General features: G+C 39.7%; 2 protein-coding genes across 2 annotated transcripts; both read right to left on the bottom strand.

Moving 5' to 3' along the window:
- Positions 1-1,548: 1,548 nt before the first annotated feature.
- On the bottom strand, positions 1,549-7,947 carry tm2d2 (TM2 domain containing 2). The gene is made up of 4 exons (XM_028415216.1): positions 7,585-7,947; positions 6,933-7,020; positions 6,731-6,846; positions 1,549-4,337 (listed from the first exon to the last, which is right to left on the bottom strand). Exons 1-4 carry the CDS (start codon positions 7,845-7,847, stop codon positions 4,124-4,126), a joined length of 681 nt encoding a protein of 226 aa, XP_028271017.1. The 5' UTR covers positions 7,848-7,947; the 3' UTR covers positions 1,549-4,123.
- A 796-nt stretch (positions 7,948-8,743) lies between these two features.
- Positions 8,744-12,474, bottom strand: LOC114441098 (T-box transcription factor TBX3-like). Its single transcript, XM_028413877.1, has 7 exons — positions 11,985-12,474; positions 11,634-11,901; positions 11,346-11,492; positions 11,177-11,253; positions 10,272-10,381; positions 9,771-10,192; positions 8,744-9,040 (listed from the first exon to the last, which is right to left on the bottom strand). The coding sequence occupies exons 1-7, from the start codon at positions 12,314-12,316 to the stop codon at positions 8,744-8,746; spliced, it is 1,653 nt and encodes a 550-aa protein (XP_028269678.1). The 5' UTR covers positions 12,317-12,474.
- Between the last annotated feature and the right edge of the window lie 2,893 nt (positions 12,475-15,367).

Below are 15,367 nucleotides of genomic sequence, written 5' to 3'. Positions count from 1 at the left end.
TTAATATCTTTGTGTGTACATAAAGCAGCAGATGTAATAAAAAAGTAATTATTATCAATAAAACCCTGTAATCGTTGCAATTAATCTGCAAATAAATATTTTATTACATCAGCTCATGTGTCATCCTGATGAAGGAAAATAACTCAGACTCATTGTAGACTTAGGTGATACAAGGATCACAGCTTACATGCAGATTGGCCTGTGCTGCCAACCTTATGTCTCTGCCAACTAGCTTAACAAGCTCTTCCTGCCTTTTTGATTTGATTTGCACTTACTAATAGCTGGATATCATAAAATCAAGTTAGTGTGGACTTAAAGGTCTAAATGTAGACAAAGCCAACAATGTGTCCCTCCACATGTTTTCTATTAAAGATGGTTTAAGGTCTGTTTAAGATTTTCACAATCAGTTTACAATTACATGTTTCTTAAAAAGAAATGCATTTGTTGGGGACTATTTTCAGTGGCTCAATAAAAAGAGTATTGGATTTTGTATCAGCAACATGCAGAGGATGTTAAAGGGACAAAGGCTCCATATGTGCCAAGACTGACCACTTGTGTGGACATAAAAATATATACGTACGTGTAGGTATGTATTAAAAGTGCCAAGTCACAACAAGTTTCCCAAGAGCCATTATTTTCATACAATATATATTAATAGGAGGGATGCTGTGCTGATAAACTCTATCTGTGTGACGTTTCATCTGTCTGAAGTGAAAACATACACATCATTTGCCAATGGAGCCTGACTGATCAGGCATGGCAACTTGTGCCATGTGCGTAATTGCGCGCAACTATTTGACAGCTATACAAATCAAGCGGCTGGAGACGTGTATGTAATTAAAAAAAGCAGGAAACAAAAGAGTAACATATTTTAGTATGAATAAATTAGTTTCAACGCGACGAATGAGCCACATAGTACAGAGCGCGCATGCGTTAAAGGCGCGCCCTAAAGCTCAAATTCACATTAACGGGCAGAGATGAGTTCGCTTTGGTTGCACGGGTGCTTTTCTTGTCAATAAATATTCTCAGTTTTAAACATTTGAATCTTAAAGACTGACAATAAGCAATAATACAACAGCATAGGTGATATTTGTCACGGCCTTTCAGTGTAACACATGCGTGAAGTGCATTTCATAAACTGCGTGACATGTTATGACTGGAATAAAAACGTGCACGATATCATGTGCATTTAGATCCTGGTCGCTCTGGTATTAATTAATGGTTACCGCTGTTGTGCCGTGTGCGTAAATACGCACGTCTTTCTGTGGAGACTCTCATACCGCGGTTGATACGGCAGGCACAAACATGCCAAAGTTTGTGCCTGAGAAAGAAGCCTCAACTTCATGGTCACAACCAAATATGCAAATCCTGCGCTCTGCTTTGTGATCTGCAAGCGATCAGTCCCTCTGCAGGTATGCAGGCCCATCGGGGAAACACTGATGATCGTCTCATATTGCAGGGAACGCCTTTGAGTTGACTATTGCGCTCTTACAAAAAATATCTACATCAAATCTGGAAGAATGAAACACAATAAAAAAATTGCTGAAATCAAATTTTAGTTGTTTTCCGTTTTATTTGTAACATAAAATATTTTATCACTTATATGGCGCTCTTGTATGAAAATATCCACATTAATGCTTCCTTATCATACTGAAGGTTGCTCAATCAATCCAATCAACTCACTGTGCCAGGTATTTGTATTGTGGGCTGCGGTGCTATACACACAACATGACATGCTCTGGATTCCTCCTTTTTATGATGCTCCAAAAGAACCATCATAACATCAGCAGTAGTCTCGAGGCAGTGAAAACGTTTAACCCATTGAACAGATAAGGCAAATAAATAAACACAATCACAATCAACAATATATACAGTATATTTTACAAGACCAAGAGACTGCAGAAATGTTTAAATAGGAATGGATACAGTATGTCTTACATTAATGTGAGGCTGAGTGCCAAGAAAGTTTAGATCAGCTTCCAGCAGTGGAAGAGTATATGTGAATTAAGTGGAGAAATTACAAGATGCTGCTTTTTACTGCTTCTCAATACAAAAGCCAGCTGAGAATATACTACTTTTTATGATGAGAGCCTAACAGGTTTTTACGGATCCTTTAATGAAAGCTGCTCTACCTGTGAAAAAGCACATAAACCTGGAATTCAGGTAGGAGTTAAACAAAGTGGAAGATAAATTTATAATGTCAGATCTGAGCCTCGCAGCAAAAAGAAAAAAAAAAGGCAATGAAATTTCAAATGTACTAAAGCTGGAGACCCTTATATGGGACGGAGCGCTGTAAGCTGAATGCAGAAGAGGCTCTCGTGTGACACAGGTAAAGGAACGTGCCGCTTTAAAGGTTCCAAAGGCCATATTAAAACCACTATAAATCACCATCTCATCAACGTGACTGAGCTGATCGCTAGCCACCGTCAGTCCAGTTCTCCTGTTCGCTGGGGGCTACAATGATTACAGTTGGTGCGCATTAAAGTTACAGGGGGAAAAAAATGAGACTGCCTCCAGAAGAAGAGGCAAGTAAAGGGTCAGTGCTGAGCTGTTAGAAGGAGAGAAGCTGTGATAACTCATGTAGGATGTTGCCCTCAGGAAAAGGCAGAAATATTTCTAAGAAGGATGACTGGCTCCGAAAGGGAAGATTCTTGGTCAGTACCTTGTGAACATTATGTGAAATGAGCTATAATGGAGATTCAGCCAGATTCATAGCATCCACAAACTTTGGAGAACAGGGTTCTCAAAGACAGTAGGTCTCCTGTCAGAGGAAGTTCACTTTGTGGATGCCTGGGGCTCAACATTCTGTTATTTGATTTGACAAAGACTTAATAACTGTGCTAAGATAGTCTAATGTTGATTAAACATACATTAGAAGTCATCTGTCCTAAGACATCATATGAGAAATGAGGAAATTTCCCCAATCTAACCAACAAATCTAACTCAACATGCATGTATGGATCTGCTTCATTCTATAGAACCAATAAATGTGGGTATGCTTACTGCCTGGTCGATGTTGTCGGTGTGATGTTGTGGAAAAAGAGAAACCATATAAGAACAAGGACCAAAGATCCTACAACTAAACAAAAGTGAAGCACACAAGCTTCATCAGACAAATTTGCAGTCTGCACACTCGCACAGACACCGCTGGATACCGCTCCACGTTTGCTCTCATGCTGACTTTTCACTAATGAACCAGGAACTGTGAGGATGATGCCAAATGGACTGACGAGTGACTCACTGAAGACTGAAACCTCAACTGTTTTGGTTTATGTTGCAGCCAAACTGCACAGTTATATTCTTTACCCAACCCTGAAACCTTTGTTTTTTAGGTTCATTTAAAACCAATTGTAAGCTGTAAACTATCTAATATATACATGAGAAAAGATTGTGGCCAGTTTCTCATTTTTAAAAGGTTTAGGACATAGGCACACAACTTAGATTTATAGGGCACTTACAGACAAATCTGAGCATTACAAGTGTAGATTCCAGCCAGCTGCCTTTTTTTTTTTAAATGACAATGAAAACAGATTAAATAAATATTTCCTGGTAGTGTTAATCTTATTTCATTCACTTTACAAAGCTACTTTCTAAAGGATAGGAAATATAGTGTCAAACTTCTGTTTTAAACGTGTTACCAAAGATACCGAATTTCCCATAAAACTGTTTCCTATGTTTCCTCTTCAACAATGTTCTAAATATTCAACTCTACGTTTCATTGCTTGGCCAAACGCATCAAACTGTATGATGGTGAAATGTCATTCTATATTAAATCCATGTTCTGATCATTTAGAATATATAATTTGGCAACCATGGTAAAAAAATGAGGACGTGTTGTATCAGGGTATTCATTATATCTGATGTAATTGTCCAACTTGTGCAGAATGACTTACCCATCAGTCCATATGACTTGGGTTTTTATTTTATAACAGTGTGAACACAAAACAGATCAGACCTGGTCTGGTCTGGAGTCAATGAACCATAGTACAAGTGAAAAATAATTTAGTCCAAACAAGAAGAACCGTCATTGCGCTGCTGAAAATTGTGGATACTTCTCCTTTAAATGAGCCAGTCTGCAGTTCGACATGTCCCTGCATCCCTCCATTTTAAGCTGATATAAGTCTCAGTAGTAAGTGCACCAGTTACTGTAATCGCTGGGCATCAGGCCACCAGTGATGAGCAGGATCAGGTCTACAAACCACCAGATTCCCAGGCCCCCTAGGGTGAGCAGTTTCCCAACCGCAGTGCCGGTGTGGCCCAGACAGAAACGATCAACCCCAAAACAGCCCAGGAAGAAGGAGTACAGCAGTGTGGTGATGAAGTAGTGCCCAGTGTATCTGTGAAAATGATAAGACAGCTGTGATGAGATCTGTTGTTCAAGAAGAAAAAATAGAAATATTAACATGACAAAGACAAGTGCAAGATTTCAGTGCACAGCATCTGCAGCTCTGGTCTAGAATAAAAGCAACAGCTGTCCTGTTGTGTAGAAGCGGGTGGACACAGTCAGAGCAGACAAAGCAGCATATATCCAAGTCCTGCACTGCAGTCAAGTCTTTGTACAGGTGCTCCTTTAATTGTGTCCAGCCGCTGTGAGTCTCAGAAGTGCATGCAGTTACTATAGAGATTAACTGGATGTGCTGATGAAATGCTGGGCGAACACTGATCAGAGGGTGTGTGGTCAAAGCATGAGGGGGGGGGAGTAAAAGGGTAGATCTATATGTGTGTAAACAGTGCCCTCTAGTGGCGATGGCTGCCAGAGTAAACAGTAACTGGATACAAACAGCTGAATTTAGCATTTCTTTAGGTTAATTCTGTAACTATAAGGGAGTGCGAGCATAACATTAATATGATATTTTCTTTTTGAAGTTACATTTTGAAAAGTAGGCAAACCAAACCATAAAAATACACTGAAACCAAAATCAGAACTGATCATAGCCACTATATTAACTCAGGGAAATACCTATACCTTATAAGACCACAAACATTACTTCTGCATGAGCAATATATTACAGTGTTTCATTAACCTCTTATTTGGTGAATATTTCTCCTACGTTTTTTCCCATTTCTATCATGTTTCTATTGTTTACCTCTCAAAAGCACTTGTCCTATCAGTTTTTAACATTTGGAGCTCTTTTTATTGTCCATAAATGTCAGACAAAAACATTTGTTGTGTTAAAACTGTCTTTCTGAGGACCTGAGAGCTGCTGGAAATGTAGCTATAATCTCAAAGCTCATCATTTTAACCAGGCCTAGGCATATGAATGGTTTTTAATATGACCTACCTCAGCATAAACTATCTCACTGTATGTCATTTTAGTTTTTTTGGCTTATACTAATTTTATTTATTTTTGATTGATTTACTGAGTTGAAATACTTTGCAAAACAGATTTATCTTTATTAGAATGTCTAAGAAAATGTCCAAATTTAGCACCAAAAAATAATCAACACGTTTTGAAGGCATTCTAATATAAAAAGTTCTGTAGTGGAAATATATTGTTTCACATTCTAGACTACAGATATACTATTTAGTGTGTGAATGTTATTATGTAAATCATTTTTCAACCAAAGGATAAATAACTACACGATTTTCTATTTAAGAAACTGAACCTTTGTACAGCTTGTACAATTTATTGTCACAAAGTCTTCTGTCAAGCAGCTGATTGATTAGCTCGGATTTTACCACATAAAAGGATTCATTTTTCAGCCCTGAGCTCATCAGTCATACGACTTACCATGTGACCCTTGTGTTAATCTAAAAGTAATTTCCCTGAATATTTTTCACAGTCCAACAGACACTGATCACACATAATCAGTGTGTTGAAATCTCATTTTAATAACAGGTCCGCACTTGGCTACAACACCACCGCACAATTGCTTTAAAACATTTTAAACATTCTGACAGTATTAGTACCAAAAAGGTTATGTAATTGTCTGCCTGTCCTTTTTCCTTTGTTCAATCTTAGAAACAAAAGGCCAGGCTCATATGAGTCTTATCATCCACCAAACAGAGAAAGGGGTTTATTGATTTTCATGATCCTACTGCCTCTCCACTCTCCTCTGCTGACATTAGTTTCAACTTTCCATTTCTTAATGAGCATAGCTCCTGACCTGTTTCACATACAAACACAATATTTGAACATAACTGACGTTCACCCCTTTCACCTCCATCTGTTCAGACTCAGCTGCTCTTATACACCTCTTCTGTCATCTAACCAGTACAATTTCGACAGCTGTGTGATAACTGGGAGATTATCAGACTCCCGCAGAGGCACTGTGTGGATTGAATTCTTGTTATCAGTGAATGTCAGACCAGTCAAGACACAGCAGGCCAGTCAACAACATCAAATCTGAATGAAGGTGCAAACAGCTAGAGGTATACCGTGATAAAAACTAAAATAAATGTAATCTCATAAACCGTAGAATAAAATGGCAAAAGATTCAAAGCAGATTGTGCATACATACAGCTTAAAAAAACAGACCTATAAACACGCACGATATTGATTTTTGCTGATATGCCAACACTGGCCTTTGGGTTAAGTGCAGTTGTGCACATCGGCACATTTTTGATGTGTAGCAGAATTTACACACTGAGATATCATGGGCAAACAGCAACACTGTCATCAGTTTCTGATCTCCACACTGCTGGGATGCCATCTTTTACTATCACACTACATGTATCAATGATAACACACACTTTGACAGTTAAGTGCCCTTTGTGATTATGCCTTACTTGATGCAGGGTACATTTCCTCTGAGGAATTCTCTGGGTCCTGCACATTCTATGTCATCAAGTGCAGTGCAGATAACCGGTGTGTGGTTCACTTCCTTTTGAGTCTGGCCTCCCCACTAGATAAAGAAAAAGAAAAAAAAACAGTAAATTAACTGTTCTTGATCACTCAGCATCTAAAATACACCAAAAACACCATTCTTACCCCAACACATCCATGTCCCATCTCCTGATAGGCACTGTAGTTTCCTGTGTGATCCACGGGGTCCTGACAGTAGATGAACTCCTCCGGTCTACATCATGCATTAAATTGATAAAGGAAGCCAAAAGTGAAGTATGTGGTGTGTCAGCGCTGTGTAAATGGCTAAATACCCACAATTAACGACTGTTACGATTCTGGCGAGTCATGAACCAGAAAACCAGACTTCACTTGTAAAAAATGAAGGTCTACATTCCAAATGGCTAAAATACATTTCAGTTTGAACATTATTTATAGCACATCGTTTGTAGATTATGGATTATGCTTAGAATACAGGGACCTTTTTTTATTATAATCTGAAGAGTGTCCCTACGAAGTCATTCAATTGTAATAAACGAAATGAAAAGACTCATCTAGGCTTGACTCATTTTAACAGTTAGTTACATTTAAGGAATAAAATAATGTTATTTTTACAATTATTCGAGAATCGGATGATAGTAGTTGTAGGTTAGTAGACTATAATTAAGTTTAACAGATTTTAAAAGGGCTTTGCTGTGTCAATCTCCCAGCAGGAGCTGCGCGTAGTTAGCATTAGCAAATGTTTCCACGCTAACCATTTAAATCAGGCAAGGCTACTGCCCCGTTGAATGTTACTTACAGGTAGCTGCAGAGGACGACTGGTGACGGGGGTCTGTACTCATAGAGCTCCGTATAATTCGTACTGTCCATTGGTATTTCATATTTTACAGTCTCGGTCTGCTCGCTGACAGGGGAGAAGGTAGCTCCCTGACCAGGAGAGGCAGCAGGAGTGTCCGTTGTCGATGAGTTCTGGGAGTGGATTCCCTCCAAACATTGTAACAGTATCACCGTCAGTAGCAGCAGGAACTGTCCGCACAAAAGGATATAACTAACTGATATCATCGTCACACTCAAAATGCTACACTTGTGCTGGGGAAAAAGCCGTTCATGGTTTACGGCGGAAGCTAGCTAGCTACACTTTTGTTTGGGTCTTGAGCGCCGTCGGCTGATGATGGCGTCATCAGAAAGCGCCTGTCATAGCATGTTTTTCAGCCGTAAATTTGCATTTTTGTAAAGTGTATAATAATAATAGTAATAATAATAATACAAATAATCTGGAATAGTTTTAACAAGAACCAGCAACTTTTTCTCAGTAAAATATCTTAAACATAATGATAACATGGTTGAAGTTATTGTTGATCTGATATGACCATACATGATGATGGACAAAATTAAATTAAAGCCATACAGTCTATAGCTAAAATTCAACTAAGAATATATTTTCAAAGTAATCCAATTGTGTAGGGTTCAAATTCATTTTATTGATTTAGAGCAACAATCTGTAAGGGTACGTGAACATCTTTCCTGGGACCACACCACAGACTCAGATTGCAAATCATCTTATTAGCCTTAGCAATAGAGATTGCATCTGCCACTTTGAAGTAAATATATACATTAGTCCTTTTGGATATTCAAAGCTTGAGTTGATTGACAACTTTTCAGAGAGCTTCAGAGATGAAAGGTAAAATGAAATACCTTAACAGGACTGTGTTTTTGTAAAGAACAAGCAGCTTGAATCTAAAGGAGACATTGTTTAGCATTCATAATGCAAGAGCATCTTATTCCAATAAAATCAACTTACTTCATTATCAAAGATCTGTTTGGTTGAAACAAAAAAAAACATTGCCCCACTTTGACTCAGTCATGTATGCAGACAAGTGGATGTGAGATTTGAAAGTTTTATTTTGAGATAAGTTTAGGATCTGCTGACCACATGCAAGGTACAGCAGCAACCCCTTTCAAAAGTCAGTACCCTCCCCCTTTTCGTGCCCACAGTCACTTCCAGGTTGGTCCATCGAAGTGTTCTGCTCTGTCTTAGGCAGCATTAATAACTCTGGTGTGAGACATTTGAAGCCGCTATCCCCAGCAGGAGATGCCATCACAGAGGTGAAATAATCCTGGCTAGAGATGCCTGGACAGCCTCTAAAATCCACTCTGGGCTGTAATGGTGGTAAGAGGTACTGGGCCGAGGCTGCGGAGATGCCAGGGTAAGGATAAAACAGGAAGCCTCCAAAGTGTGACAGGCTCATTAGGTCCTGTTGAAAAAACATGCAAAAAGATTATCAGTCATACCAGCACTACAAAATGCCATGTTGAGTATTACATACTGTTCAGCATCCAAGATCTTATTATCATAATCACCATCATTATTAGTAAAAGCAGTAGTATTCTCACTGCTGAGAAAGATAGTATAATAAATTGCACTTCATTTCTGTTATAGTTACACTGATTTATACCATTTTAAATCAGGCAGAAATATTTTGTTACTCTGTTGTTACTGTTTGTTTGTTTTAAATAAAAACCAACATGGTGAAACTGCAAGTTTACTGTAAAAAAAAACGACACAACATAAAGCCTACGAGCATGTAATATTTCTTCTACATGAAGTGACACAGTGAATGGAAACACAAAGAGTGAACTAACAGAACAGTAACATGATGTTACACATAAACAGGATGTAATAATGTCACTCCTCACTTTCTATATTCAGAAAATATAGATGTTCCTTGGGGCTGTTGATCTTAATTTAGATGCACAGTATAGTTTTTGTTTGTTTGTGTATTCTGTTTTACTACTACTTAGGTTCAGAAAACATCATTGTTTGGGTCTTGATACAGCTCCTGCCCCATCTATACGACTCCCTGCCAAAGAGTGCCACAGTGTTATGGCATCTATATATTGCTGCAGGTATAAGACACCCTTTAAAGTCTAACATCATTAGTCTTCCAGCTAATGTGCACATAAGCAACCTAACTTTGGTCGTACCTGTACCAGTGCGTGCTGCTGACGGCACATGGGAAACGGAGTTCTGGCAGGTGCTGCCAGGTTGAGTCCGCATGGCACTGCTCTGTCCATGGTGGCACAGCTGTACCAGTTGTTCACCTGAGCCGGGTGGAAAAGGCAGCTCGGATCCAGCACACGTCTGTTTAAGTCCGGCGAATAAACACAACTGAGTGCGAAACCGCTGTGTGATTTGCATAGTGGTTCCTCCACTGAGTCTTGGGTCTGGCAGATACCCACTCCCTCAGCTGTAACACTGATGGGGTCCATGGCTTCCTGTGGACTCTGCACTGTCCTTTCTGTGGTGGACATCAGGTCAGTCTCTGTCTCCTGGTGAGTTCCGGGCATTTCTTGTTCAAGATTTTCAGCATCATTGTCGTCTTTCTCACTGTCACTTTCATGGGCATCTGGGAAAAAAAAAAGTTAAACCTAAAGTTAACATAAGAGCTCACTAAAGCATGCTCTTGTTGAAGTGTAAGGTGTCACCTGAAGACTTTGAATTATCTGAATATTGTGGAGATGAATCTTTCACAGGCTCGCTTTTCACATCAGTCATCCGCATCTCTTTAGACCTTTGAGAGGAATGTTGTAGTTTCCTAAATATTAAAAAAGAAAAAATATTAATATTAAACAACCTTAAATGATTCAATACATTAATAGTAAAATTATATGGAGCCCTCTAACTCTTATATTTTGAGTAGAAACAACAGGTTATATGTTTGGCAGGTTAATTGAAGGAGTGCATTTGTGCTGTTTGTGTGTCGCCTATTTAAGGTTGACTAAAGTTAAAGTTTTTTTTTCAGAGCTGACACCTTTCTGGAGTTTTACAGAGAAAACATGAATGGATTAAACTGCCTATATTATGCATTAAGATTAGCAGGCTACAGATTAAATGTTATCAGAAAACTTAAAGATAACTATAACTATAAACACATACACAAACAAAAATAAACAAGATGACTGCTTCTTAAGCTAATTCCACAGTTTATTAAGGAAGCCTTGGTGTAAAAAACATAATTGCTCTGAATGACAGTAAGGCCTTTGGTTTTTGGTGTTTTTAGACCTGGAGAGTTTAACATTTGACAACTAATAATGATAATTTCCAGAAGAGTGCCATCATTCAGATATTTTAGACTTTTTTAGCTTTTATTTTGGGGTGTGCTTATATATGTAACCTTACAACTGCACTATTAAGGCATAACTTTGAGTTACTGTGATTCTATTTAATTGTACTATAAATAGTTAAATGTTCAACCCAGGCATAATAATAATAATAGTAATAATAATAATAATAATAATAATAATAATATAATAACCTTCGCTATCTTTGACAATTACTTTACAGTGTTCCAGCATTTAAAGGAATCAGTAACTTAAACGAATGAACTTGCCTTTTTTCTCGTCTTCCGTTGCCCGTGTCTCGGAATCCCTTTGCAAAAGGATTATTGTCTATTTTCAGCTGTGTGATCTGAAAATTGATACAATCAAGACATATTTTCATTTTCATTTTCATTTTTCTTCTTTTAATTATTATTTATTTAAAATGACCCGTCCTCTTACCTTATCATTCTGGTAAGCTGTGACGGCGATAAACTCTGTCTCACAGAAGACATATGTCCTAAAGGTGCTGTAAGGCAGTTTCAGGATGTCGTTTGCCTTTACTATGTGAAATCTGGGTTGGTATTTGTGCATGGAGTTAAGAATTGTCTACAAATAAACAGAAATTAAATAAATATTAGGGGACATGATGTGTAACAAAAATATTTATGTAGGCCATAAACCGGCACATAAACAATGAATATGTTTAACGTCGTGATTCGTGCGTAAAAACCAATAAAACTAACTTACAAATCCATGTTTGTCTGATATATTGTTGGTCAGTTTTAGTTTGTGGAAGCTGACTACTTTGGACATCCACTGCTCGCCCGTGGCCGGGCTGTCCGGGTGGATGTACATGCGTTTGGGCATCTCCGGGTCTGCCTTCCCCGCCACCATCCAGCGCGAGTTATGAAATTTATATCTGCAGTCATCAGCCGCCACGATGTCCATCAGAAGAATGTATTTGGCTTTTCCGTCCATCCCGATGCACCTGGCTTTGAGCGGCGGAAACATGCGCCTGCGGGGAGAAGAAGAAACGAGTTGATGTAAAGAGCGCACTATATAAAACTTTCCATTCATGCGTAAATTACACACATGTACCTCCCAGATTTTGTTATGACCATTTCTGTGCCGCATTTGTGGAACTGTCTCCAAAGGTCGCTGGAGTCCAAAAAAACTTTTGGTTCATCTTCTGCCATTTCCCCGCTACAATCTACAATTTCGGAAGGCCGACAAAGCATCGCAGATGGCTCTGTGTGAATCATCGGTTCCGCGCTGGAGTCCAAGTTTGGATCCGATGGCCCTCTGGAGGACAGGGCGATAGCTGGGAGCAGAGAAGGTCCGGTCAGGAGAGTTCCACGAAGGGCCGCGTCTCTGACTGGAAAAGTTTGTGGCACCTCTCCTGGCACGCATAGCTTAGAGAAGCTGCGCATGGTCTCCAAAAGGAAAATAAACTTTTACGCACGGCGGTGGTCGGGTTACGCGTTTACCCTGCAGAATAAACAGCGCTGCATCCTTTTAAAAGCGTTTACAACACTTAACCACTGAATGTTTTGTCGAGAAATATCTTGCCCACAGTCCCGCGCGCTCAATTGGCTTCCGCACTGTGTCCAAGCTGACTTGCTCCTTGACACGTTTGGACTTACTGTGACACCCAGCAGTGGGTGGGGTTATAAGGAAAACGCTGTCTCAAGTTCAATCACAGCCTGATGAAGCTGCTTGGGAGAAATAAGAATAATAAAGCAAATCAGGAAGACTCAATATAGCACAGGGAAGAATTTATAATTTGAAACCTCTCAAATGATTTTAAAATTTGTCATAATTTATGTTACATAGTGCCTCATATCACACATACTTCCCAAAACCAAGTGAGAAGTGAGCATTCTGGCACATTTGTTTCTGCCTGCCCATGCCATGCCAGCTCTCTGTGGGTTGATTCGCTTCACTGATGTGGTCTCTGCTCCTCTGTGTGGACAGCATGCAGGGATTTGACTGTGCGGAGAAGCCAGCGATTGTCCAGGCCTGGATTAGGCTCTGGGTTTGGTTACAGGTTTTTTATTGCTCAAATGGTCCATGACAGCGCAGGGACATCCTAGGGAAAAGTGTCTGTGAGTGAGGGCGGCAGGTTTCAGGATACATCTGTGCCACCCGGGATGTGCAGCACTGCAAGGGGGCTGCAACAGGATGAAGAGATGGAGTTCACATGGTGTGTTTGGGCCTGATCCAAATGAAGGAATAATAAAAAAAATAAAACTCTGTCATTATGTTCATTGTTTTTAAGGTTGGACTGAAGAGTATGAATATTTCTATTATAAATATTAGAACAAATTGGAGAAACAACAAAGTGGAGAGCTTACATTTACCTGATGTGCCACCTCCAACATTGTCTATATGAAAAGCACAGGCTAGCGTTAGGCCAAGCTGATGAAAGCGGGCTGTAAGAAGTGGCTATTCTGAGTACTTTAATGTCCACAATATAGGAAAACAAAAACTGCATGAAGCATTGATTCTATATCTGAGCCTTTCACACACACTCTTTTTGATGGACTTTTTTTAGCTTTGACATGTAGGTGCACCTACTGAGGTGTTTCTTATTTAAGCTATATTTTCACATCCCTCTTGGTCACTTATTTACTCCACCCAGACAACACATGGTTACATTTACACAGCACCTTTTGGCTGATGTCATCTAGCCACAGGACAGTTATGTTCACTTGCAGATGGGGCTAGGCATTAAAAACAGGGTTTGTGATTAGTAAGGTAAAGATTGTAGTTTGATATTTTCATTAAACACATTTTGTAAGGCAAAACTCTCCCATCTGCTGCCACCAATTTCAGCTACCTTGGTGACAAGTTTTATAGAACTTTTAGGTTTGGCTCCAGGCTATGACACAGATTTGTTGACCCTGTATGAGTCCTTGTCAAATCTAAAAGGTGGCTGGGTTTATGCCACCATGCAGGACTACTCATCTTACCCCTCTGAGAAGGCTCAACGTCATAGACTAATCAAATTATTTTATTTTTCATTTTTATTTCTGATTTATAAAGTAACAATTAGTGATTTCATATCTCTTTTTTATTCAATTAGTTTAATTTTTTAATCTGGGGGCTGCTTTCACTGCTAGGTGTCTGTCCATGTCTGTATGTTAATAGCTTGTTACTTTGATGAAACAATGGTAAGCAGTTACAGCAGTTTTTCTAAAGGCAACACACTGAGGCTTGTATTACAACAAGGACTTCACTGTGAAATCAGGAAATACCTCACACTGGACCTTTTGTTGCGGCTTCCCGCCGGCCCTCTGATCAGATGCCTAAGTAAGCACACGTCTTATTCAGAGGTCATTCAAGATATGCAGTGGGTGGCAGAGCTGTTGATGACCCAATCTTTTTCTGGCAGAGAAGCAGGGGAAAACCCTGCCGGTCCGCCAGCCAACTTCAAAGAGCCAGTCGGTAATCTGAAACAGGCCGGAGAATGATGGCAAACAAGACGCCTGGCTGTTATTCGTGGGTTTGGCCCACAAGCTGCGTGTGAAACCTGTCACTGAGGATAAACCCACACATATCCACTGGGTCACTGCCCAGTAACACACTCTGCCCAGTAAGATCTCCACTGGATCCTTTTCGGTACATACAGCAGGACGACGTTTCATGAATTGGGAAGTCCCTTCGGCATGTCCCTCTCCCTCTCCCAAAACCTGGACCCCATTTCACCTGCTTCCTGTTTGGTTGCATATGTGGGCGTAATGGTCCAGGATTTGTATCCTTACCTGATGCTGACTTGAGTGACATCATCTCAGGGCATTTCCCAGGACAGCTCCCTCTAGGGACAGTACAAAAAGTTCAACCTGGTAAACAGTGAAGTGTGGCTTGGGATTACAAAGAGAGAAATCTCAATAGCACCTTACACATCAAAAGAAGAGCAATCCATGGTAGCTCACCTGTTAGAGCGGGCCAAGCGAACTTCCTTGATACTCTTAATGCTTCAGAAACTTTTTTCAGTGTATACTGTACCCACCAAAAGGAACAGAAAGAAAAGCAGGAGTAAAAGTCAGATTCACAAGGATTGAGTTTAGGACCACTTCTTTTTTATATATACACATTACTGCGCACTGTCAACATGGAATCTTCTGTCATATCTACTGTATGTTGATGATACTCTCCTGATGACATAATGTTTTCCTTTGGAGCAGCTCTCTCTCTCTCTCAACATGATGATCCCCCTGCCACTTCTAATGGATAAAATACACCTGCTGAACCCACTGGCAGGTAGTGCATAACCTGGAGCCTAGATTGAAGTGTGAATCTCATGAGAATTCAGCTGCCTCATACAAACCCAACAATCTTTACAAATAACAAAAGTAGTAATCTGACACTTTCCTGTAGACTTTTCTGTTCTCTAACTGGAAATTGTCTCAACCAGCCAGGGTCACTGGAACGCTTCCAAACCTCTCTGGCCGTGCTGTCTCCCCTAACACCTCTCATGT

Source organism: Parambassis ranga, chromosome 9 (assembly GCF_900634625.1).
Source record: "Parambassis ranga chromosome 9, fParRan2.1, whole genome shotgun sequence".
Lineage (NCBI taxonomy): Eukaryota > Metazoa > Chordata > Actinopteri > Ambassidae > Parambassis > Parambassis ranga.
The sequence above is the reverse complement of the archived record's forward strand: the minus strand, read 5'-3'. Positions and strand labels throughout refer to the sequence as shown.

What these genes read in the sequence shown, in the direction of transcription:
- tm2d2 (XM_028415216.1), bottom strand. Translation starts at nt 7,847, where the DNA reads ATGATATCAGTTAGTTATATCCTTTTGTGCGGACAGTTCCTGCTGCTA. An exon ending in TGGGACATGGATGTGTTGGG is followed by an intron (nt 6,847 to 6,932) that starts GTAAGAATGGTG and finishes TTCTTTATCTAG; the next exon opens with TGGGGAGGCCAGACTCAAAA. An exon ending in GGAAATGTACCCTGCATCAA is followed by an intron (nt 4,338 to 6,730) that starts GTAAGGCATAAT and finishes TCATTTTCACAG; the next exon opens with ATACACTGGGCACTACTTCA.
- LOC114441098 (XM_028413877.1), bottom strand. Translation starts at nt 12,316, where the DNA reads ATGCGCAGCTTCTCTAAGCTATGCGTGCCAGGAGAGGTGCCACAAACT. An exon ending in TATCAGACAAACATGGATTT is followed by an intron (nt 11,493 to 11,633) that starts GTAAGTTAGTTT and finishes GTTTATTTGTAG; the next exon opens with ACAATTCTTAACTCCATGCA. An exon ending in AGATAATTCAAAGTCTTCAG is followed by an intron (nt 10,193 to 10,271) that starts GTGACACCTTAC and finishes TTTTTTTCCCAG; the next exon opens with ATGCCCATGAAAGTGACAGT.